The sequence below is a fragment of the Centroberyx affinis genome, unplaced genomic scaffold, assembly GCF_046629955.1.
Source record: "Centroberyx affinis isolate AG114_WGS23_722 - 3 ecotype Tasmania unplaced genomic scaffold, CSIRO-AGI_Caff_v1 ptg004190l_1, whole genome shotgun sequence".
In the NCBI taxonomy this organism is placed as follows: Eukaryota; Metazoa; Chordata; class Actinopteri; order Beryciformes; family Berycidae; genus Centroberyx; species Centroberyx affinis.
In genome coordinates this window covers 187,806-210,563 of record NW_027281942.1, presented here as the reverse complement: position 1 = coordinate 210,563, position 22,758 = coordinate 187,806, and the positions used below count along the sequence as shown (strand labels likewise).

The 22,758-nt window shown below is 40.8% G+C and overlaps 1 protein-coding gene across 1 annotated transcript; it reads right to left on the bottom strand.

Moving 5' to 3' along the window:
• Positions 1-226: 226 nt before the first annotated feature.
• On the bottom strand, positions 227-22,506 carry pgap1 (post-GPI attachment to proteins inositol deacylase 1). Its single transcript, XM_071542827.1, has 26 exons — positions 22,375-22,506; positions 20,405-20,558; positions 18,112-18,287; positions 17,052-17,223; positions 16,307-16,467; positions 16,045-16,097; positions 15,887-15,953; positions 15,586-15,691; positions 15,072-15,130; positions 14,655-14,738; positions 13,873-13,922; positions 13,553-13,604; positions 13,380-13,457; positions 12,631-12,706; positions 12,477-12,550; positions 12,330-12,381; positions 12,181-12,247; positions 11,357-11,462; positions 11,171-11,209; positions 10,296-10,480; positions 9,846-10,076; positions 8,922-9,057; positions 8,436-8,486; positions 7,810-8,021; positions 6,667-6,771; positions 227-6,543 (listed from the first exon to the last, which is right to left on the bottom strand). Exons 1-26 carry the CDS (start codon positions 22,504-22,506, stop codon positions 6,405-6,407), a joined length of 2,817 nt encoding a protein of 938 aa, XP_071398928.1. The 3' UTR covers positions 227-6,404.
• Between the last annotated feature and the right edge of the window lie 252 nt (positions 22,507-22,758).

Genomic DNA, 22,758 nt, shown 5'->3' with positions numbered 1-22,758 from the left:
AAAAAACAGACAAGATACTGTACGTTTCCACTTCATTTTCACTCAACTGCCTGGTATTGTAACACATCAGCAAAGATCAGAGAAGGACTAACTAGTTCTGCACAACAAGGACCAGCTAGCGACAGGAGGTTATAGGTTTTAAAGTCACTCTAGGTAGAAGCAAAAAAAATATAGATCAAGTTACCTGACTATAAAGCACTTACAGACAGTAGTAACACTTAACTGGATGTTCACTTCCATTTAACCGGCTAAACACTTTTAAATATACGATGTTTTCATTACTTGTCAAGACAAATGATAGTCAATACAAACAACTTGCGCGAGAAGATTTTAACTGCTGTCTCAACCAAAACCATTACACCATGACCACATTCAGGTTGTGATAAACTCTTCAATAATTTTCAGCTTTGTTACAGAATTTCAGTCCTTCATAGACTTGTATGTTGATTTTCTGTCAGTAGCCATTTCTTTAGTCTCTTAAAGATTATTGCACTAAAATTAACCACAATGTGCTGAAAGAGTAAATTAACACCAAACCCAAATCTGTGTGAAGTCTGACATCTAATGGTAAAAAGTATGATATTGAAGTTCCTTCTGCTATTGGCTGATCTTTGGTGCCTGGTGATGTCATCTTCTATAGACAGGTGGTGACATCACCTGGCACCAAAGATCAGCCAATAGCAGATGGCAATTTCAGCAGCATGCTTTTTTTCCATTAGATGTCAGGCTTAACACAGATTTGTGTTTGGTGTTTTAAAGCGAACATCACTACTGTTTCTGACATGTGCCAATTCAACACTGGCATAGGCTTCCTGTGTATCTGAAAATGCACCATAAACACACTAAAACGCCACAAAACCCACAACTATCAATGTAAATGCTTGATTCTGCAAATTTGGTATGACTGGGCAACTTTTTCCAAAAACCTTTATGCCATAATCCAGCATCTGAGTAAGAGCCTCTTCTTCCTTTTCCTGCTGGATTATGGCTCACATTTACAGTGATCAATTCAAAGCAGTGGATCAGATTATGTATTTTTCCTGTGTGCTTTGATTCAAACAGTACTTAACTTGGACAAATCAAGGAAGCTCATTAAAAGAAGGGAGTTAAATTCACTGTGATATATTATGACTTTAGATCGCCAAATGTAGCTCTCTGTCAGCAGGATATTTGATGAGGTTTCAAATTTCAAATGGTAATGCAAATTTGAATGACATATCTATGGACACACTCTGTTCATTAAATAATTATCTATGGGGCTTTTAAATGGCACATGAATGATCAAGACATGCAACAACAAAAAATAGAGACATCATGTTAAGTGTAAACTTTTTTAGATACCACAAAATCCTATGACAGTGACAAATCGGCACCAGTGGATAACAAAATAATTCAATGATAGAAAAAGATACCTACAATGGTCTGAGGTATTAACTACTATCAAGATAAGAATGTCACTGGACCCAGAATGATGGTACTGTTGAATAAGAGATCCATTCACTGAACGGCATTTAAGACTTCACAAAATGGCCATTGACATTTTACTATTCAAGTAATGCTGACACTTAAAAGTAAAGAAGTCATGAAAGACACTTCAGAGTCTCTTGAGCTTCATCTATGTTTGCAGGAGCATTTCTACAGCAGCACATGGCAGTGACTACTTACTTTTTCAAACACATGTACTGCTTTCCTTGAACCATTCATGTCCCTAACAATCAATTAAATTAAATAATTTTCTGTTAAAGTCAGACTGGAATGAGATTTGACAACTATTATTATTGTTCAGAATACTGACATGTGTTACCAACATGCATTTGATCATTTTTACAAATATTTATAGGAAAGCATTTTTGCCTAATTTATGCATTTCCTACTCAAGAGGCATTTTAATAGGGAAAGGACACATCTGACATGAATATTCATATAGGGAAATCATTACAGCGATTTGAGTGGCTTTGCACCTTCATGGTGAACAGCTGATTTGCTGAATTCAAACTATGCTGCCTTGTGTTACACAATAAATAGATGGATAAACTTTCCACAGCTGCACTACCATACAATGATTTTCCAGTTTTAGAATAGCAGTATCTCATACACCGAGTATGAAACTTTGAATTTTGTCTGCCTTTAGAATAATAATTTGATTCCCTACTTTTGTTTCAGTCGAACTTTAAGGTTATCATGTTTATTTTGAATAAATTAAATATGGCTGCTTTATACCGTTCTTCACTGCTTCCCCTCAGCTTAGGAAGAGAAGAACAACACATAAAAGAACCATCTGACTGGAAGATGCTGCTGTCCGGTGAAAGGTTCAAGGAGAGTTAACAGTGATGAACAGGTTGCTTTTTCTGTTTTTCTGTGAGGAGACACTTGAAGGGTTTCATTCTAAAGCACTATCCAATTTTGGGGAAAAAACACAACAAGCTGACTTTCATTGCTCAATATTTCAAAATACAATTGGATACACCATCCAAAGTTACCATTCTGCAGGCATTAGCGAATAACTTTTCCAAAACTATTCCACGGTGAGTTTTACTTTTATAAAAGACGATCATTGTGTCAAAACAAATCTCACTTTTTTTTCACATGTGGATCTCTCATTTTGGAAAGAAACTCTTCACTTTTGTAAATCTGACTTTTGGAACTACGACATGGTCACAGTGAACACCAATATAAATCACAATTCTATTCATAGAAAAACATAACGTCCATCTCTACTAATTTGTACCACAAAAGTAGTGTATGCCACCGATTCACATTTGGAACGAGGCTGAGAATGTGCATCTCAAAGCACTAAAACCGCACCAGACATAGATGAGTGCACAGAAAAAGCTACCACGTACGCCACAGGTGTTATATAAACACACACACACACACACACACACATTCACACACACACACATTTGGTGCAGGTACATTCACAGTGCAGAGCGTGTGTTTTGTATGTGTGACTCTATGCTTGCCTGAGGGGCAAGTGTGTTTGGTCCCAGGAGCAAATGACCGGTCTGTTTTGTTACGTTACAGTATTGTAGTCACTCAAATCTAACATCATAACACCACACTGAACATTCACTGTTGTTCTTTGCCATTTACATGCTATTATGCCGCAGCACTCAGCTGAAAGATATGACTGAACGGTCTATAATGTTATTGCCAATAAATTGGTGTCTACTGTAGATTGGCAGGTTGGTATGAAACTACATACAAGGCAGAAAGGCACTGTAGCTGCTTTGCCGACAGGAGAGAGCAGTACCAGGAGAGAGCAGCGAGACCAGAAACAAACCATTTTCAAAACTCAGGAGCTAAAACATTAAAAGAAAAAAATCTACCCTCTGATTCTCTTACATCGTTATATATTAATTTGTGATTTTCAGTGCATTCCAGGAGTTGTTTTGTGATGAAGTGTTGTAATTTACTTTTTTGGTGTGCCCACTTTCCCTCAACCTGCCTCTTCTACTTCTTCTTCTTCTACTTTCAACATCCCACAGAGAAGAGTTTTCTTCTGTGTTTTCTGTATATGTGTAGGTGGAGAGAGCAACAGCAAAATACATTTTTACACTCAAGAAACAGTGAGTGGAGAGAGAAAAATGCTGTGGTGTACCGTGCCCAAAAAAGCTGTCAAAGAGGACGTTGTATTTTTACACACTGCCAGCAACACATCTGCAAAGCTGCAGCTGTGGTTGAATTGCATTCTGGTCTATTGAGGCTACTGTGGGTGGAGAAATTGGTCTCTCTCCTCTTCTATGATGGATTTCTCCCTGTATGATTGTTGAACGTCTCTTGGTGCAAAATGGCAGCTCTAGAAAGACGCCCTCGCTCTTTGAATCTGAGGGACTGACACCAAAACCTGACGTTTACCATTAATATTTTAGATCGCTGAAACATTTTCTTCTGTCAAGCTCCACTGTAGCTGCACTGGAAGTATCTCAACGTGATTTCACGTCATCTACGTTTGGCCAGTTATCCACGGGAATAAGAAAAATACACCACTAAACAATAGAAATGAACCCAGAAATGCAAGAAACATCACCAATAGTTGTTTTTTTTTAGCAGTGTCAGTGTTTTAAGTTGGATTTTTCCCTTTAAGACTTAGTTAATTATATTAATTCATGAAACTGGTTACGCATTAATCCTGCTTTGTAAAGCAGGTGAGGAGAGTTAAGTGTTGTAGCTGCACACTCATGTACACACACACACAGTTAACTGGTTTAGTCTAAATATCATTGGCAACAAACTCGTCAAAAACATTTGCTTGTGTTAGACTGAAGAGAAACCATGGCATGAAAAAGCTAGGCCTAAATGCCATCACAACACACCCCAACACACACACACACACACACATAAAACAGTCTTAACAGCAACAATGTGTATGATGCTTCAAAGTAATTTGTGGCAGTAGATTTTCCCATCTGGTTCCTTACATTTAAAATCCTCATGCTTTTCACAATTTCAAGATATCCCACACTCTCCCTTGTTACACCTTGCAGTAAGTTGTTCTTAAAAGGCTAAATCTGGAACCAAGTCCTGGTGTTATAATATGGTAACAAAAGACATTTGAGTGTCACAAGATTTTTTAACTTTAGGTCTTTTTATACTACAACTATGTGTGGTTGACACTAGTTTGCAACAGTGACAAACAGACCACTATATTTCTTTTGAGATGAGTTGTGTGATAAAAAGCATTTAAAAAAAAAATAAAAAAAAAATTAAGACAAAAGGTGGAGCCGTTTCTTGGTCACAAACATCTTTACACCTGTTACAGTTACTGACCGTTCCATAATAAACCAGTAGCCTGGCCTAGTGACACTGCGGTTTAAGAGTAGAAATATAAGATAAAATATAAAACAGTGCTGTTAATAACAGCAATATGACAGTGTTGTACGCACATGTAAGAAGGAGGGCTATGCAAATACGATTCATTCCAATTACGTTTTGGGGTTTTCATTTTTTTTTCATTACTAAATACTGTGCTGCTTCTCCTCTTGCCACATTTGATCAAAGTAGGTACATGTACAAGAGAGTTTACAGCCTAAACAACTAGCTCTGTTAGTAGTTTAAGTGCATGACTGTGTGTCCATGACATAAAAACTCATCAATGAATATTTATGATTGTTCCCCATCCCTAGATGCATATTTATCTATTTAGCATATTTATCTCACTATCATCTCATTACCTTAGGTGTAATCACATTTGGACTTGTGCATTACTGCCAATTTGGGACCTAAAGATAAACAGGAGCAGGCTTGTGACAGAAAGGTTACAGGTTTGAACCCCGGATTGGCTATAGGACGATTTGGGTGCATAAAGATGAATGAGTAACACTCTCCTTTTACTCAACAACTTCCACTGAGGTGCCTTTGAGCAAGGCACTTAACTCTAAACTGATGATGTGGAGGCTTCTGTGGTCAAGGGATGTGGTTGTACTGGGCGGCTCCCAGGTGTGAATGTGTTTAATTTTACACATGAGGCAGAAAGAAGCTGAAACAGCATGCATGCTGGGAAAACCTTCTCTGGATAGATGAAGGCTAAGAAAAACATCATCATCATCTTAGGTATAATCACATTTGGAGCCTAAACCAAGGTAATACAAACCATTCAGGAAGCAGATTTTCTTCTTGAAATAGTTTTGGGCATGAAAGCCTTACCCTATTGAACCCATTAAGAAATAACTAAGACATGCTGGAATACAAAGGGCACTGACCAAACCCTTGGTCCCAGCATCAGTGCATTACTGCCAACGAGTGATGGGAATGACTGTTGAGATGCACTGCAAGAACAGTCAATCCACCTAGACATTTTGTAGAATATCAAGTGACTCCATGTTGACTCACATGACGATATCTATGGTGGCATGGGCCTGTGTCAGAAGAACTAACCAGGCTCATTCCCCCTATATTGCCGATAAAACAATTATACTCAAAGTTAGATCATCGTGGTCATGATTAAATAAACATGAGGCAGGAAAAGCCACAAAACAAAAGCAAAAGAAAAATCACATTTTAAGTAACAGTAACACCCTGTTGAAAACCTCTAGTATCGGTAGCTTCACTGGTTGCGGAGTACTCGCTCCTTGAAGGCAGAGCTATAGATATACAGAGTAAGGCAAACTTGGTTTCAGGTTAATCAAATGGAGCCATATTCGCACCAAATGTTCCAAGGCCATTGCACCCTCTCATCTTAAATTGTAGTGTAATTGCCATGGAGCTTTTAGTGCTAACATTGAGCGGGCAGTTCCCCAAACTATGTATGTCTATGGCTCTGCTCCACGGCAGCTGGATATGTCCCTCCTGGGGTGAATGCGGCTCCCGAAGCGGAACCGGTCTCATCCAGCTCCAGTGAGTCAGGCTGCCACCTAGAGAAGTTTTTTGTGTTAGAGTTGGGGACTGAAACCAGCCAGATACCGTCAGAGCAGACAAGAAAAAGCCAGAGGGACCAGTGCTGCCGTCAGGAAGTAGGTGACTCTGTAGAGGTGGAGGGGGGAGAAGGTCACCATGGCGATGGTCAGGGGCAAAGGGAGGCGGGAGGTCAGAGGCAGGAGTTTACTGGAACAGACAGAAACAAAAAGTGGATTAAAAGCAGAATGCATCTCAACTGACAAGTGAAGTCAGTGAGTGGTTAATAAAGGTATTACAGAATATGTGTGTTGTGTGACTGTGTGCTCCTACCTGTTGCTGAGTTTCAGAGTGTTGCAGTTAATAAGCAGCAGGTACACAACAAGTAGAGGCACAGTGTGTGGCCAGCAAGGGTCAGGATCCAACTGGGTGGAATACCTGCAGAGGATCACAACTTAGGTTAAACACATGTACACACACACAGACCCAAACACACACACCCTTCTGCCCTTCATTCTTACTTACATATGTGTAAATGATTTACTCGTTTTATCTGCACTATTGTTTCATGTATACTGTGTGTATGTATTGTCTATGTTCACTGAGTATCTTGGATGGAGACAAGCTTGTGTTTTTCACTGCATGTTTTAATACATGACTGTGAAGTAAACATGTATGTAATAATAATAGTGCTAATAATAATATGGTACTTTATTGATCCCTTGGAAACACTTCTTTTTGCTTGCCCCACTCCACAGGGGGGTCAGAGGTCAGGGTCAGCTACAGACCAGCACCTCTGGAGCTGGTAGGGATTCAGGGGATTCATTTACATTTACAAAGTGGTTTGAGGAGTTGTTAAAGCAGTTGCTTGAATAAAAAGTGGCAATTCTAATCTATAGAAATACAGTAAACACTTGGCAGGAGACTTGCAGCACGTTTGACCCAATTAATATGTATTTTGAGGAGTGGCGATGATAGGGTGCAAAAATGGAGTAGATTATTGAAATGGCTCAATCTGATCAATTTATTAAACCAAAAATGCCTCAATTTCACCTGTAATTGCGGATGGTATTCAATGCCCACAGGAGGCCAAGAGGTCTTAACTTCTCACATCACTGCTTGATGAAACTGACGGAAACCTCAGACCAAGAGGAGTCCTACCCTGTCATACCCAAATTGACATCTGTCAACATTTCATCTCCTGGCCTCTGGCTCGTTCCAGCGTACGGCGGCAGCTACAGCAGGGAATCACAGTCTGCTCTCTCACCTGTCTGCTGCTTTGAGAGCAATGCTGCAGCGTGTGGGACTATGGCTGCACCTCAGGCGGTCTAACTGGAAAATTGCAACTGACTTGATTCTTGAACTGACTTGAAAATCAGTTGCTAAACTGGAGATAAATGTGCCCATTGACTTTTTGTGCATGGTGGACACACACACACACACTCTCCCTCACACACGCACACGCACGTTTAATACCTCAGGTTGCGGATCCAGTGGATGAGTGAGGGTGCGCTGAGCATGATGGGTAGCGTGAAGAGTGCGGACAGGCAGAGGTGGAGCTGCAGGTCATCCTTCACCTCCTGCAGGACACACTCCGACAGCAGGGGGGCGCCGTTACATTCTTTAGGCTTGCTGAGGCCCTCGGCATCGACTGTGCCGTTCTCAGTCTCTTTGTGCTTCTGCGGCGCCTGGAAGGGTTGTGGGGGAGTTGAATATTTCCAAGACTAATTCTCAAAAGATCAAACTGTAATATTCTGTTAGATGCTGAACCCTGAATCTACATTCACACCACTAGCAACCACGATGCTGTCCTACTGTCTGATAGCCGGTTTGAGCTTGCCGATTGCTAGTTGTAATGCCCATGATTTCACAACAATGGGTGGGACAAACAACAACGCTAATACATGATTGGCTGCTGATGAGCCTTGTTGCCCAAAGTTCAGCCGCGGACGTTTCCATGCACCAACGAGGAGACGATGTAACTGTGGTCAACGTTGACTGTCGTTTTTCTGGGTCTAGAAAATGAATGCACCCTCAGACGGTACTTTATCAAGTTGCTTGCAGTGTGATCGCAGTGATACAGTCCAATGTGAACATCTTACCAGATTCAGCATGTGGCTCAAAGACCTTTCTGTCATCTGTAGCCTCAGCACCTGGGCATGCAACGTCAAACAAAAACAGGCAAGGGTATTGTTAGAAACTGGCTGCTTGTAATTTTGTGATGGAGGAATTAAACTTATTCTACTGGTGTGCTTATTCTAAGTTGCTCTGAATAAGCACGTCAACTAAATGCCTAAAATGTAAAAGCAATGTAAAATTTAGAATTATATACCCATAAGCCATTTAGTGGACACTTCTATCCAAAGCACCTTATAAGTACTGTGAGTCCATACGTTTTTAGTTTGCGTATTCCTATTGCAAATCAAACCCTGACAGTGTTAGTCCCTGCTCTACCCACTGATCTGCTTGAGACAATAGAGAAGAAATATACAGGCAATCGATTATTTACACTGATTGCAGTTTAGCTGTAACTGTATGACATGATTGGGAAAGATCTCACTGGATTTCAACAGCATCCTCAGACTCACCCTGTAAAGGTGGAGCAGAAAGGCGGTAAAGAGTGACAAGGCCCCACAGGAAGTCCCGCCCATAATGGTCAGAGACAGAATGATGAGGAGCTGGGTCCATGGACGCAGGGTGCCACAGTCTCTAGAGACAGACGGCCTGGATGGAAAAACAAAATCACCAGTCAACAAATATAGTGTATGTGGAGAGGAAGTTTACAGTTAGCCTACGCTTCCCAGGAAAGGCGTTTTGATGAAGTGTATTATAACAGATGGGGGCTATATCAACGTAGAGAAAATGATCTTTTATGCCACCACAGGAAAATCAAGTCATTTTGCTCTTGAATCTCGACCAGCTGGGAAAATGCGGTCGAGGAAAGTGAACGATTATCGTTCTCCCCTCCATCAACAGCTGCTGTCGAGGCAGGCACTTAACACATCGTTGCTCCAAGGGAGCAACTCAGTGGCTCACAGCAGAAGACTGTGGTTGTACTGGGCGGGTCTCAGGGGTGAATATGTGTAACTGTGTGAATGTGAAGCAGGTCGATGCTGAAAAATGTGTACCGCTCCCTGGATAAATAAAGGTGAAAAAAAATGGAGGAAAATAACATTGTGAGAGACATTTAAGTATGGATATACTGATTCAGAGCACTAAAAGATAGGTATTTGATTCATTGCCTATATATTGCTTTTACTGAGCAACAGACACTTAAATCTTTAGTTTGGAGTCACCGGACAAAAATGATTAAATTAATTAAATTATTATAATCCATTTTCTCCATTACAGATGTGATATCCTATGTGCAAAAACAGAATTAAATTAAGTCATTTTTTTGTTTTTGTACTGGATAAATTCTCTGATCTCAATCACCTTTTCCCTTTGCTCAGCATGACATCCAATACTAATATGAAATTGGTGTAACCCTACATGTAACTGTCCAGTCTAACCTGTGTAGTGGAGCCAGTATTAGTGAGATCAGGCGCAGAACGAGCCGGAGCAGTGTGCTGCCCCAAAACGCCACAGCTGCCCCTAAGACATACAAGAATGGGGACAGGAGGCGGGGCCATTCCTCAACTGGTGCCCCGCCCTCAGGAAGCGTCCCATCAGGGAACGTGGAGGGCAGAGCATCCATAGAGGGGAGACGCAGAACCGACCAGGCCTCCTGAAACCAGCTGCACCTGAGGAGGGAAGGGGAGGAGGATCAGGAAGCAAAACCATGTGGGTTTTTTTTGAGTAATCAGGTGTCGTCAAGCTGCGTCTATCACACTGCTGTACAAACTAGCCAATACCTGACATTTCAGCAGCTATGCAGTATCTTGATATGTTTCAGCCATGTAGGCACTAATTCAGAGTAGTTTTGTTAAGCAGCATTTCAGCATTAGAAGTGCAGTGTCTACCCAAGCAACAGGTGCAGGATGTAAACGGGTAGGTCGACTTTGTGAGGCTGCAGGCCTCTGCCCACCACCTGGCTCATGTGTGCGGCTCGGCCGGTCCTCAGGATGGCGGACAGCTGCCCCCCGCAGGCCAGGAGGAGAGTTACAGCTGTGTACACCGGCACCATGGGGCCGCAGAACCTCAGGATCTGGTAGGTGGGAGTAAGAAGAGGTTAGCACCACTAATCAGAATCACTTCATTCATCAGAAACACTTTATTCACCAAGTACAATAAATGTCCAGGAATTTTTCTAGTTGGTGTTTGTGCCAAGATACACAGATAACTTGCATAGTAATACACTACATAATGACATATTTTGAAAGGACAGCAATCTCATATACAGCGAAAAGGGGTGTTTTAGGGGGGGAGTTTTTCCTTGTCTTCACTGAGGTTGGTGGTGCCAGTTTTATTTTGTTGCATACTGTACTGCATCATTTTGTTTTGTGATTGATTGTTGATTAGATCTAGGTAGGGTCGTTCTCTGTAAAGTCCTTTTAGACATGCAGATGTATGGGGTGAGTGTCTCAAACTCAAACTCTGGCACTTCTGCATAACAGTCCTTGAGCTGATCAGCAGACACAGATATTCTTTACTACTGGTTTTCATCTAAACAGGGTAATAAGTTTACTAAAAGCTAAACGAAGTTTCACAAAAGTGGTTTCCAAAGGTTGTTGTTCCCTGAGACCAAAAAGACAGAGATACTCTGTATAATACTCCTAGTGCTCTTTTCTGATACCAGTAACAGACATGTGACATGGCTAGTTACTCCAAGGAAACTGTTAAAAATAGAATAGAGAAAAGAAAAAACAAAAGAACATGATACAGAGTTGTGTCTTACCTGTCCCAGCACCCTGGGGAATGAAGTCCTCACTGACACCTGTAGTTGAGATCAAGGGGGAAATACATCATTAATTTGACAAATTATATGATATTTCTATCTCCTAATTGTCATGATAAATTGTAATCAAGATGTGTAAGAAGAGAGAGACTGCAATTCATTTTGGCCAGTGAGGAGGAGCAGTACCTTATACTGGCAGTTGGGGGCAGTGTGGAGCTGGAGGAGGACAGCTGATGTGTTGTCTGGATGACTAGTGTGCAGCATCCCTGAGATCTCAGTCACTGATGGAGTGCTGGTAGGAAAAGAGAGGACAGATCGCATCAGTTTCACGCTCAACTTGAAAACATCTAGATCAAAAACCAGGGTGCAGACTAGAGAGAAAGATATTGACAAAAAAATCTAATTGCGATTATTTGACAGAATATTGCAATTGCGATTTAAACAGCTTTTCTTGTCATAAATGTTTTAGAACCTTTTTTGTTGTTTAAAGAAAAGCGATTTTTTTTTTTTAAATAGATGTCAGTGTGCAGGATTTACTGAGTTTGAGTATGATAAAGGTTTTCACCAAAATTGTACTTGATATATGGACCAAAGATTACCTGAAGCCCTATAATACCTTGTTTAGAAATCCATTTTAAATCCATCTGAAGCAATTAATTGCAGCCTCTGTGATTTGGAAATTGCAGAAGTATAGCGATTTTTTTTTCCAATTAATTGTTCACCTCTAGTGCAGACTCTTGGACATACAGATTCAGATTCAGAGAAAGCTTAATGGGTATGAATCAAACAGTATTGAGTGTTGCAAAAGCATATTACAATAGTACAGGATAAAATAAGGTACAACACAGATGAATATGGAACAATAAAGAATAGCCAAACTTGGTAATTATACTTTTTTTTCCCCAAATAGCGTTGCAGAAGACAAAATATGATTAAATGGGTCTTAATGGACAGCAGCAGTCAAAAAAACAAACAGAACAACATGCAGGCAGACACAGATACCAACTAACCTGACTGTGGTTAAGGAGTCCTCTCTAAACCATGGCACCTTCATTCTGTATACATTGGGCAGTCTATCTGCAGACAGAAATACACTAATCAGTATTTCATTTCAACCTGTGCACATAAGCCTATGTATCAAAAGGCAAAATCAGCTTACCTTTTTGTACTTTGCAGTGGCTCGCAACATTAACTCTGAAAGCCTGATAGACCTAAGGATGTAGAGGTTCTCAAAATTTAGTAACATGGTAGGAATGGAGAGATGCTGAAAGACTAGATGGAACACAATGCGACAATAAAAAGATACCTGGTGAAAGTGTTGCAGCACGACGGTGTGAAGAAGTCCAGAGGAGTTGACTGTAACATCGCTGACGGTCAAACCTGGAAAACTAACAGTTACTGAGAAGGAAAATCTCTGTTTTCACCTGTAGGTTTGAGAGTCAGAGACTAAGAGAACTCACCGAAGGACAAGACATGGGGCACTGGGACAGAAACAGTCTGAGATTCTTGTCTCTGCCACTCGCACTCCACTGTGAACTATGGAACAAACAGAAGAAAACAAGTTTTTCATGTCATTTACATGTGCACGGTTTAAAATTAACACTAATGATCATCCAAATGAAGGTTAATTTTGTCTTTGGCTGCTCAGTCTCAATTTTAACTTTTCTATTAAAAGAATGACTCTGGCTGGTAAAAAAAGTGGTTGTGGTTGATTGATTGAAAAAGCATTTTATGTGGCGCATAAAAGTAAGACTTATTTAAAATGGTGTTCTGCACAATCTGTATTTTTTTGTTTTTGGTGCTAAGCTCTCGTTGCTTTTTGCACTGCAATTCCCCGAGGTCACTTGTCAATCAAACAGTCAGCCATGGTGACTATCGCTGCTCATGCCAACTACCCAGTTCTTCTTCTATTTATTCCAAACAAACTGCTGTTGCTTTTGTCTGAAACATAAAACGCTCTCATCACTTCCTGTGTGCCAGTGGATTTTCCCAGGAAAAAGACACCATGTGTTTACAACAGCAAACCCTCTTGAACTGGCTATAGGCTGAATCACTATTGTGTTTCATCAATTGGCGATAGATACTATCAAAAATGACATTTACTTATATGAAAATGTCACAGATTACTTTAAACTGGTTTCAGCACTACATGCAATCAAAGATGTGGCTTCCAGTCCAATAATAAGTACTCATTTCCTTAAAAAAGTACCTGTTTGCCATTGAAGTTGGAGGCCCCGACAACCAGATGAGAAACTGAGGACAAGTCACTGAGTCTCAGAATCAGGACCTGAGGAGATGGACAGTTATGAGCGACCAAATAGCAGCTCAGGCAAATAGGATAAAGGGACCGGATTGGATGGTGTCTCTTTAGAAGATAATTACCTTGTAGGGTGGCAGAAGCTCAGTTGCCATGGACAGATCCACTGCATGCACACTGGGAAAAAGTAAAGAGACAAAGAAAAAAAGAACAGTAACACAGAATAAAATACACATCATCTAATGCCACCACAAAATAAATTATGTTTTTTCTGTAATAACGAAATGTAGAAAATGAGAATCTAATGATTTGATTTTAGGATAATAGCAGTACGCATCCAGTGATAACAAGGTGTCCCCAAAATGTTTTTAGAAATAAAAGATAAAGCTGTTAATGGAGGTAAAGGAAAAGTAGGGTGAGAGATATACGAGAATAATCTCCTTACCACAAAGACCCATTCCTCTGTGTGCAGCCATACACCCAGCTACTCATCTCCTGTTGGACAACAACACAAAATCAGAATGACATACTTGTGACACATGACTTCATAAATCACTGTACATACATCAACATTACCAATCTGTTTCTGTCAAGTCAACAATATAAGAGCAAGTGATGGGTCCATGCCTATGCTTAAAAAAAACATAAAGTACGTAATATAAAGTTGTAAATAGTTCCCGCACACAGCATTAAAATGGACTATGTCAAAACTTCTGCCTATAATTTCTTTTTGGAGTACTCTTTTGAGCACAGACAACTTTTTTATATTTCTCAGTTCAGCTTGGAATAAAATCTCCATCATTTAAAAAGCTACAATCCTCGATTTAAGCTCAAGTGCATGACTCTTATGGCTGTGCAGGGAATTACAGCATGGAATTTAACCCAGAATGTAAATGTTTTTTTGTTTTGTTTTTGTACTTTTCTTGGGTGCAGGCACTGGCAGCTTATTTCAAGCACTTGATTAATTTAATTTAATTTATTTAATTTCATTGAGGATTGGTAAAAAAATGTTTCCTGAACAGGTATATTATTTTCTTTGGCTTCTTCTACATTGGAGGAGTGGCTGTTGCACTTCGCCCCACCACCCTCTCCAACACATTTTCAAAACAAGCACAGAAGTGGGGAAATGCAAAGTCGACAAGGGCGCAATTTCAACAATCGCGGATCGTAACTTTAAATCTCAGCTCCCTTTTTGAAAACATTAGTACAGCAGTGCTGCGATCTCACCAGGTTGTTGCTCCGGCAGTAGAAGTGGCTGTAGGCTTTCCTGCGACTGGACAGGGCGAACAGGAAGTATTTGGCCTGACCCTCCTATAGGCAGAGAGCAACACTGAGCAACTCTAGTCTACTGAATACATGTCTATATATATGTAATATATGCCTCTACTAGGGCTTTGCTTTCTTAGTTGATTAGTCGAATAACTGGACTAAATGTCAATTACTTGTATGAGAGAGAATGAGGTAGGAAAGGTAATTTTACAGATTTTTCCATTTAAAAAGGAATATTTGATTAGAAAATCAAATTATGACTACGACTATTAGTGGACTCAAAAATCAAGCGTAGCTCTAACTATTCACCATCACCATCCTTATCCAACTGTACGGAAGGATATAATGTATTATTATTAGTATGGAGTACAGTACCTTTGGGGTGCTGTAAGCCAGGCGCAGTGTGTTAACTTCACTCCACGCTTCAGGAGAATCTGGAAAATTTCAAAGGGGTCGGGTTGGAAATACAGGACAAATATATGACTGAACAAGGATCACCCCATCGGCACAACTTTGCATTCAGTGCCTCCTCTTTTCTACATGCCTGATATAGATACATACAGGCCATTTGGGTACATCTACAGCTAGCTCACAATGCTGGTGATGTTTGTTTTTATACTTTAGTTATGTTCAAGTTCAAATTATGAATTCTAAACATTTTACAGTCCGTTGACAGTTGAGAGAACCAAATATGTACAAGCAGACATGGCTAATAGATAGATAGGTTGGCAAAAATACACAATAGATGTTAGCTTTATGTTCACTGACCATCTACAGATAGATGGATGGGATGGTAATCTGTGAGCAGGAGACAGATGTGAACTCTGCGTGCATGTTTTTCCTGTTTAGCCCATCATCTCTGTGACATGATCAGGTGTTATCCACTAACCTAAGAGGGAGATGGAGGTCTCTTGAGTTTCATCCAACATCCTGACTGGGTGTCTGATGAAGTGATGGTTCAGAACGGTCATTCTCCTCTCTGGGTCCTCTGAGAACTAATAAAGACACACTTATTAGCTTGGAAATGGATGGGATGTGCTCACAGTTCATGCTTATCAGAGATGTGACTTTTCAGGCTTTTTCTGGAGGGCACACAACTCCCATTTGCTTCTACTTCGGAAATTACTCTCCTGATTTTTCCCTGCAGTTTTAGCAAAGGGAGAAGTAATGTTAAAAAACCTCATTCTGACCTGTCTGGTTTCAGGGTCGATGAGGTCAAAGAAAGCCCTGACAGTAGCGAGAACAAGCTCTTTGCACCTGCAACACAAAGACATACTGTACATACTGCATACTGATGATCTCAGCAATATTTCAAAATGGTTGTAGATAAACGAGTCAGTGTTTTTACCAAACTATGGATAGATGGTCGGTGGACACCCATGTCCTGGGAACTGCAGTTGCCTTGGCAAAACACAAGAAAACATAAAACATGATGTGAAGACCACAGTTGGAACAAATGCAAACTGCTGTCAACACACTGCGACTTGATTTTTTTTTTTGTATGCAGCCTATGGATTTGAATGAATGTGATCAGCTCAAGCGCCACACAACCGATTTACAAGCGTTCATTGCCGAACTGCGACTCCCATAATGCAGCGGGTGAGTCTTACCACTAGTGACAACTTGCTGGGGTCTCCTGGGGGACAAGGCAGGGACGTCAGGCCGGAGCGGACCTGGTAGTCGCGGTAACCGCCTCCGACAGAGAGCACTGTGACGTTCCTGAGGTCGTCCGCCTGGTTCACCCACCTCTGTCTCACTGCAGAGTAGAAATCTACACAGAGTGGTGAGAGAGAGAAAAAAAACAGTTCATGTTTATTATACCTTTCAGTATGAACAAGTGTTAACACCAAAATCTGGTCGTAGGAAGCTTATGCCGATGGAACAAAGAAATTAGTATATTTATCAATAATTATAAATAGGCAAAAAAAGGTGTGAGACAGGACTTGGACAATGCAGATTCTGCCAATATACAAAAAAAACGAGTCTCACTTTTTTCCACCTATTTACAATTATTGGTAAACGTATAATTTTCATCGGCATAAGTTTTCCCCAACCAGATTTCGGTGTTACACTTATTCAAACAGAAAGGTTTAATAAACATAAAGAAAGCAATTCACTTAAAAACAATTCAGCAGCAACACTAGTGTTTTTTTTATATATATAATCAGAATCTGCTTTGTTCGCATTCCATTATGTGCTACAAGTGTGAATTTCAGACCTGTTTCTCCATACAATGGCAGTGAATGGAGAGAGAAAAAACCCCCCACACAATCCCCAATCCCCTCTACTGGAGCAACAGATAACAGAGAATCGACATCACATTCAACATCACTTTAACGTGTGTGTTCTCCTTACCCAGCAGGTACGTGTCGAGGGCCAGCACGGGGGCCAGGTGGGGCGAGGCCTGGGTGATGATGAGGCTGACCAGATGGGGGCTGAAGCGGGGCAAGGTGAACAAAGCCCGGGCCACCACTCCTCCCATGGAGTGTCCCACCAGCACCACACTGCGAGGCGGGTCTTCAAGGTCCTGTTGAGAGGAGGAAAGGGGAGCGGAGGGGAGATAAGCTGATTGGTGGAATCATTTATTGGGTTTAGATAGGGCTGGGCGATATGGTTGAAATCAATATCATAATAATCGTAAGGAATTTTTTTAGATTATCAAGACATATCATGTTATGGCTTACGTATACAAAATTACATGTTAAATAATACAATTGATGTTTGTCGCATTGAACTGCATAGTAATGTTAAGTGTGATGCCAAACAAAAGGCAAAAAAATTCTTTTGATATTCCTAATGTTTCACACCTCATTTTATATACTGTACATTTTTAAAATAATTTGCATGTTATCATCAGTTTAGACAACAGAATTGTGTATCACAATATCATCATATAATCATGATATGATTTCAATGAAAGACTATAAATGTAATATATTATAATATTGAATTATTGCCCAGCCCGTAGGCTTAGGTTTATTTTTCAAATATTTGAAAAAGTGTAGTGTTAGAGAAATGAAAGGTTTAATAATAACATGCAACATTTTCATGTACTTTGAAAGCAAATTACACACTATATGAATATTTTATGGACAGTTGAATATTTGTTAGGTCTAATATTTGGGTGATATGGTTTTGACCCTTGCACTCCTTACTATTGGCTGCTTGTAATGTTGGCAATTTAGGAATTTAAGCTTATTCTACTTTGGCACTGTTCTACTATATTACTGCGAGTTGTACTGGAGAAGTCGAGCATCCACTAACTGGCTAAACTGTAAATGTAGAAGGGAAAGGAATGTGATATGTGGCAGAAGATAGAAAAATTAACCCCACTTCAGTGAAACATCACTCCACCAGCAAGATCCTTCATATCGAGTAATCCCGTGTCACCACTAGATGATATTTGAGACCTGACCTTGTAGAGCCGCAGGATGGCCTTTATGCTCTCGTGGAGGAACTGTGTCTGCCTGCGCAGGCTGCCGCCGTATAAGGCCACCAGCTCCTCATTGAAGTCCACGGTGAAGACATTGAGGTGGAACCCTGCCTCCATGTTTTCAGCCTTCCTCAAGGCCACCGAGCCCAGGGAGCGAGCTGCAGGGGAGAGAGAGGACGTCCGGTTACGTCATGTGTAGGGATGGGATGACATGCTTATCTCATGATACGATTTGATACATGATATGCGGGTTCAAGCTTTGATACAACCACAATATGATGTAATAAAAAAAGTCAACAAAGTATGACTGTGCAAAATTATGTTCATTTCAGAGCCACAAATCTTTCTACCAATGGCATTGGCTTTACAAGACGCAAATAATACAATTTGGATGGAGAGCTTGTAAAACTGTGATGATCAAGCCGTCTCATTTGTGATTACTACAGCAGAATAAAATGGAGCTAATATTGCAATTCATTTTTCAATTCATTTTACTCTTTAATTAGCAAGCATACTAGAATGAACTGTCAACCACCAATATCAAGGCGTTCATTTTGAAACCTAGTCCAAGTTACACCTCTAACATGGTCCACATCATATACACGCTAATTCCTATTATAATTATTTATGTGCTGTTCTTATGTGCAAAGTGTTTTTTTCTGGTTTGGATTATTGATAGTCGCTGCCTCCTGTGTCTTCAGATCCTCAGGACAGCTATTCATAACCTAAAAACGGAAAGTATCACTTTACCACTAAAAAGGCTCATTAAATTTACATAAACACTTCCATTTTCTGGTATTGATGACTCTAAAAGATTCGAGCAACACCTGACCTTAGGATACTTTTCCTTAGTGGCAGTGGCACCATATCAAGTTGTTATAATTTGTGAAGTTGAGTAGCTTATTAAACAGCAGTGCAGTTAGCTGTTGCTGAAAATATCTTGAGGCCTTAAGAGTTTAAGTGCAGGACAAGACGTGTAAGGAAGAGAGAGCATGAATTTATCATGAAACACATCGGATACAGCAAACTGCAAAATGTGTTTGGCTTCACAAGAATAAAACAGTGGGCGTTCTCCTCCTACACACAAACCATAGCAAGAACAACCAGGCCTTCACCAGTTGAGGATTTATCTGCATCACAGTGAGGATAATACAGTCCACACTAAATACAGTTATTAGTTAGAGAAAGCATCCTGCAACCAGAACGTCCCAGGTTCGATTCCCCAAGAATGAACAATATTAAATCACTACCATTTTAAATAATAATAATCATATTAATTAGTTGTCAGTATGGAACCTGCAACTACATAGTAGGTATAAAATTATAGACATATTTTATCTACAAGTACAGTTTAACAAACATAAAGCTCACTAAATTGGGGAAAGAGCAGTGTTTATTAAACAAGACTGATGGGCATGAAAGGAATTATTTATTTTCCTCATTGATTTCCTCGTAGATTTTTCAATCAATCAATTAGGTCGTCCTCGGACGAGCCCTCCAGCGGCGTTTCCAGTCATCTCGATCCTCCATGCATCTGGCTAGCTCACCAGTACTTTCCGCCCCTGCATCTTTCTTTAGGACGTCCACGTACGTTGGTGTGGGACGCCCTCGTGATCGATGCCCATGTGTTGGCTCCCACAGCACCAGCTTGCTGGCTGGGAGCTCCCGGTGTCTTTGGCAGTGACCGGCTAGCCTCATTCTCATTCTCCTGGATGCTATCTTCTCACTCAACCTTGGTAACCCCCCCATACAGAATCGTATCGTGAGATAAGCACATATCTGATTAGAAATCAGTTGTGTTGTGTCTTGTTTTTTTTTTACCTACAAGAATTACACTGCTGGAAAACAACTGCACATTTTTAGGCTAACAAAGATTGTTAAATTCTACATTGTTTACATGTGATTTCCAGCATCCCACGCACAACACAGACTCTGAAACGTAATTTCTGCGGCATGGCAAAGCTCTACCAGCCCTCTCTCTTGAATGACAGCTGCCTTGTGTGCAAAATGGTGAAGGACAATCCAGTTTGCTTGCCCATCAGGTACAAACCAATCAACAAAAAGCCTGAGGCCGTCCCGCTGTCCTCATACGCCCTCAGCAACACATGCTCTCACTCCAGCAAAAGTTGCGTTTTACGTCACTTCCCTGCTTGTGCATCCCTCTGCTTATTCACTTGCTGTTTTTCTTCATTTACTGGTTCCAAATTCAAATACTAGAGGTGAAACTTTACATCTTTAACAGCCCACCCTGCGTTTTGTTAGCAGAGGCACTTACCTTGTTTATAGCTGCCCGCATTTCCAGGCAGGAAGAGCACAGGTGCACCGGTGAGTTTAAGTGCGCGGGTCTCCTGAGCGTACAGACCCTCTCCGTACAGGTAGAGCCCGTATGCCGGGTACAGTCTGGCCACGCGACGAGGCAGGGCCACGCGCTGTGAACACAACACACACACACACAGATTAAGAAAAGTTCATTATCCTTGCGCATGAAACTGATGAGACTAAAAAGAGCTGTGAAGTGACTACAGCAGCATCTACATCCACTCTACAGCTGGCAGAGAAAACACTGTTCACCTCCCCTGGCCAAATTATTAGGGATGGGACAATATATATAAAAATTCAATATATCACATTCACAATAAAAATGTGACAAAATGAATCGAGGGGCAGAAAAATGTATCGTGATATTAACTGCATTTTATTCTGCTGTTGTAATCACCATCACGATTTCACAAGCTCTCCAACAAAATTATATTATTTGCACTTTCTAATGACATTTTGCAATTGTTGTTTACATTCTAGCAAGCCAATGCTAGACAGATTTGTCAGACTTTGTTGTCATTGTCAATTTGTATTTATTACATCATATCGTGGTTGTATCTAATGGTGAACCCCCTATCGCGTATCGAATCGTATCATGAGATAAGCACATCTTCCCATCCCTACTATTGATGATTGCTGAAGTGCAAAGTTATTTTTGCTGGTTTTAATTATTGATAACGACAGCCTGAAAAAGCCTGACAGCCTGCTGTCTGTGACTTCAGATCCTCAGAGCAGCTATTCATGACCTAAAAAGCAAAATATCACCTCAACCCTAAAAAGGCTCATTACATTTACAATCAATACTAACAATTTTCTGGTATGGATGACATACTAGCAAAGCCCAGTCCTTGGGATACTTTGTTTTCCGTTATTGACAGTGGTAAATATACTGTATAGCTATCAGACAAGACAGCACCCCTTTGGTTTTAGCTCCTGGCTTGCCGTTCGCCTCCTCCACCTTAATTATTATTCTAATTATTGAAAATTATTGAATACTTATTGCCTTGCTGACATCCATACTCCCCTGCCCTCTGTCCTGTATTCACAGTAGGTGCAAACAGCTGACCTCTCTCCTGTCACAGCACAAAAACAAAAAGTAATCTAGATAAAGTGAGGCTACTGATGAGTCCAACAACTGTCTCTATTATTCTCATCCTGGTACCATAACAAACCACAACACACTCCCATCCTGAGGTAAGCCTGACGCCTGTACAGTGTTTTTGCCTCCAGCTGTGCCCCACTTCTGGACAGATGAACACATTACTGAGCACAAAGAGCAAAAGGCAGGCGACCTACATTGCCTTTTGCTAACATCTTCTTAACACCAACTTATTCCAGGCGTCTTAACCCGACTTGCATGTGAAAACAGCTCCTGCATCTTGCTAATAAAAGCAGCTGATCTCCTGCTGACCTGCTGAGAGGATTCATGGATCAGCAGCTGATTTGTGATTTCACAACCTGGATAACTATAGGGCTAATTTGGCTCTCCATTCAGCCTGTAGCACTTACTCTGTATCCCCAACACACACCCTACACACATTACAGGTCCTGTATTGAATTCCAGAGAGAATTGTGGTGTGTGTGTGTGTGTGTGTGTGTGTGTGTTAAAAGCCATTGAGGAAATACTTTAGCTAGGCGGAGATGCAAGATAGCCTAACGTTACACCTTCTGTCAGGTGGCAGCTTTCAGGAAATAGCCCAACACATTAAAAGAGCGCTTGATTGGCATAATTTATGATGCCGATTCGTGTTGAAATGACATTTTTCTCGTGATTAGGAATAGGAAAGCCTGCGAACCATTTAGCAAGATGTTTCTGTTTCTGTACCGCTGCCTCTGTAGACACAAAACAAGGCGTACGGAAGGCTACTGGATATTTCATGGATATTTCATGTAGCGTTAAGGCCAATAATTAGCCGAGCAACTCACCCGGTACTCTGGGTATTCAAACATATAGGTCATGCTGCATCTATTCTCTTCGAAGCCAGTCAGCAACTCTCGCAGGCCAACCGCCAGAAGCCCCAGAGCCAAACCGTAAAAGGCCACAGTGGCGAATTTCATGCTTATTTTTTTTTTTTTTTTTGACTTTGGGGTTTTATTTTACAGGTGTCTAATATCCATGTTTCAGTTTTCCCTTCAGGAAACTCCGTGCCGAGCGAGAAACCATTGACTGTCACACAGACTGTGGCGGCTCCTAACAGGAACCACCTAGTATACAAACAGCAATGATTGGCAGATCGCTTGACCAATAGGAGGTGAGATCGCAAGGAAGCGGACCAATGGTAGAGCACCTTTGAAATGCATCAATAAGCA

Bases quoted from the DNA above. Each gene is read 5' to 3' on its own strand.
- pgap1 (XM_071542827.1), bottom strand. From the start codon at position 22,506: ATGAAATTCGCCACTGTGGCCTTTTACGGTTTGGCTCTGGGGCTTCTG. The intron at 11,463-12,180 runs GTTAGTTGGTAT...TTTTCCTACCAG, and splicing joins GACTCCTTAACCACAGTCAG to CACTCCATCAGTGACTGAGA. The intron at 6,544-6,666 runs GTAGGAGCACAC...TGTCTGTTCCAG, and splicing joins ACTCTGAAACTCAGCAACAG to TAAACTCCTGCCTCTGACCT.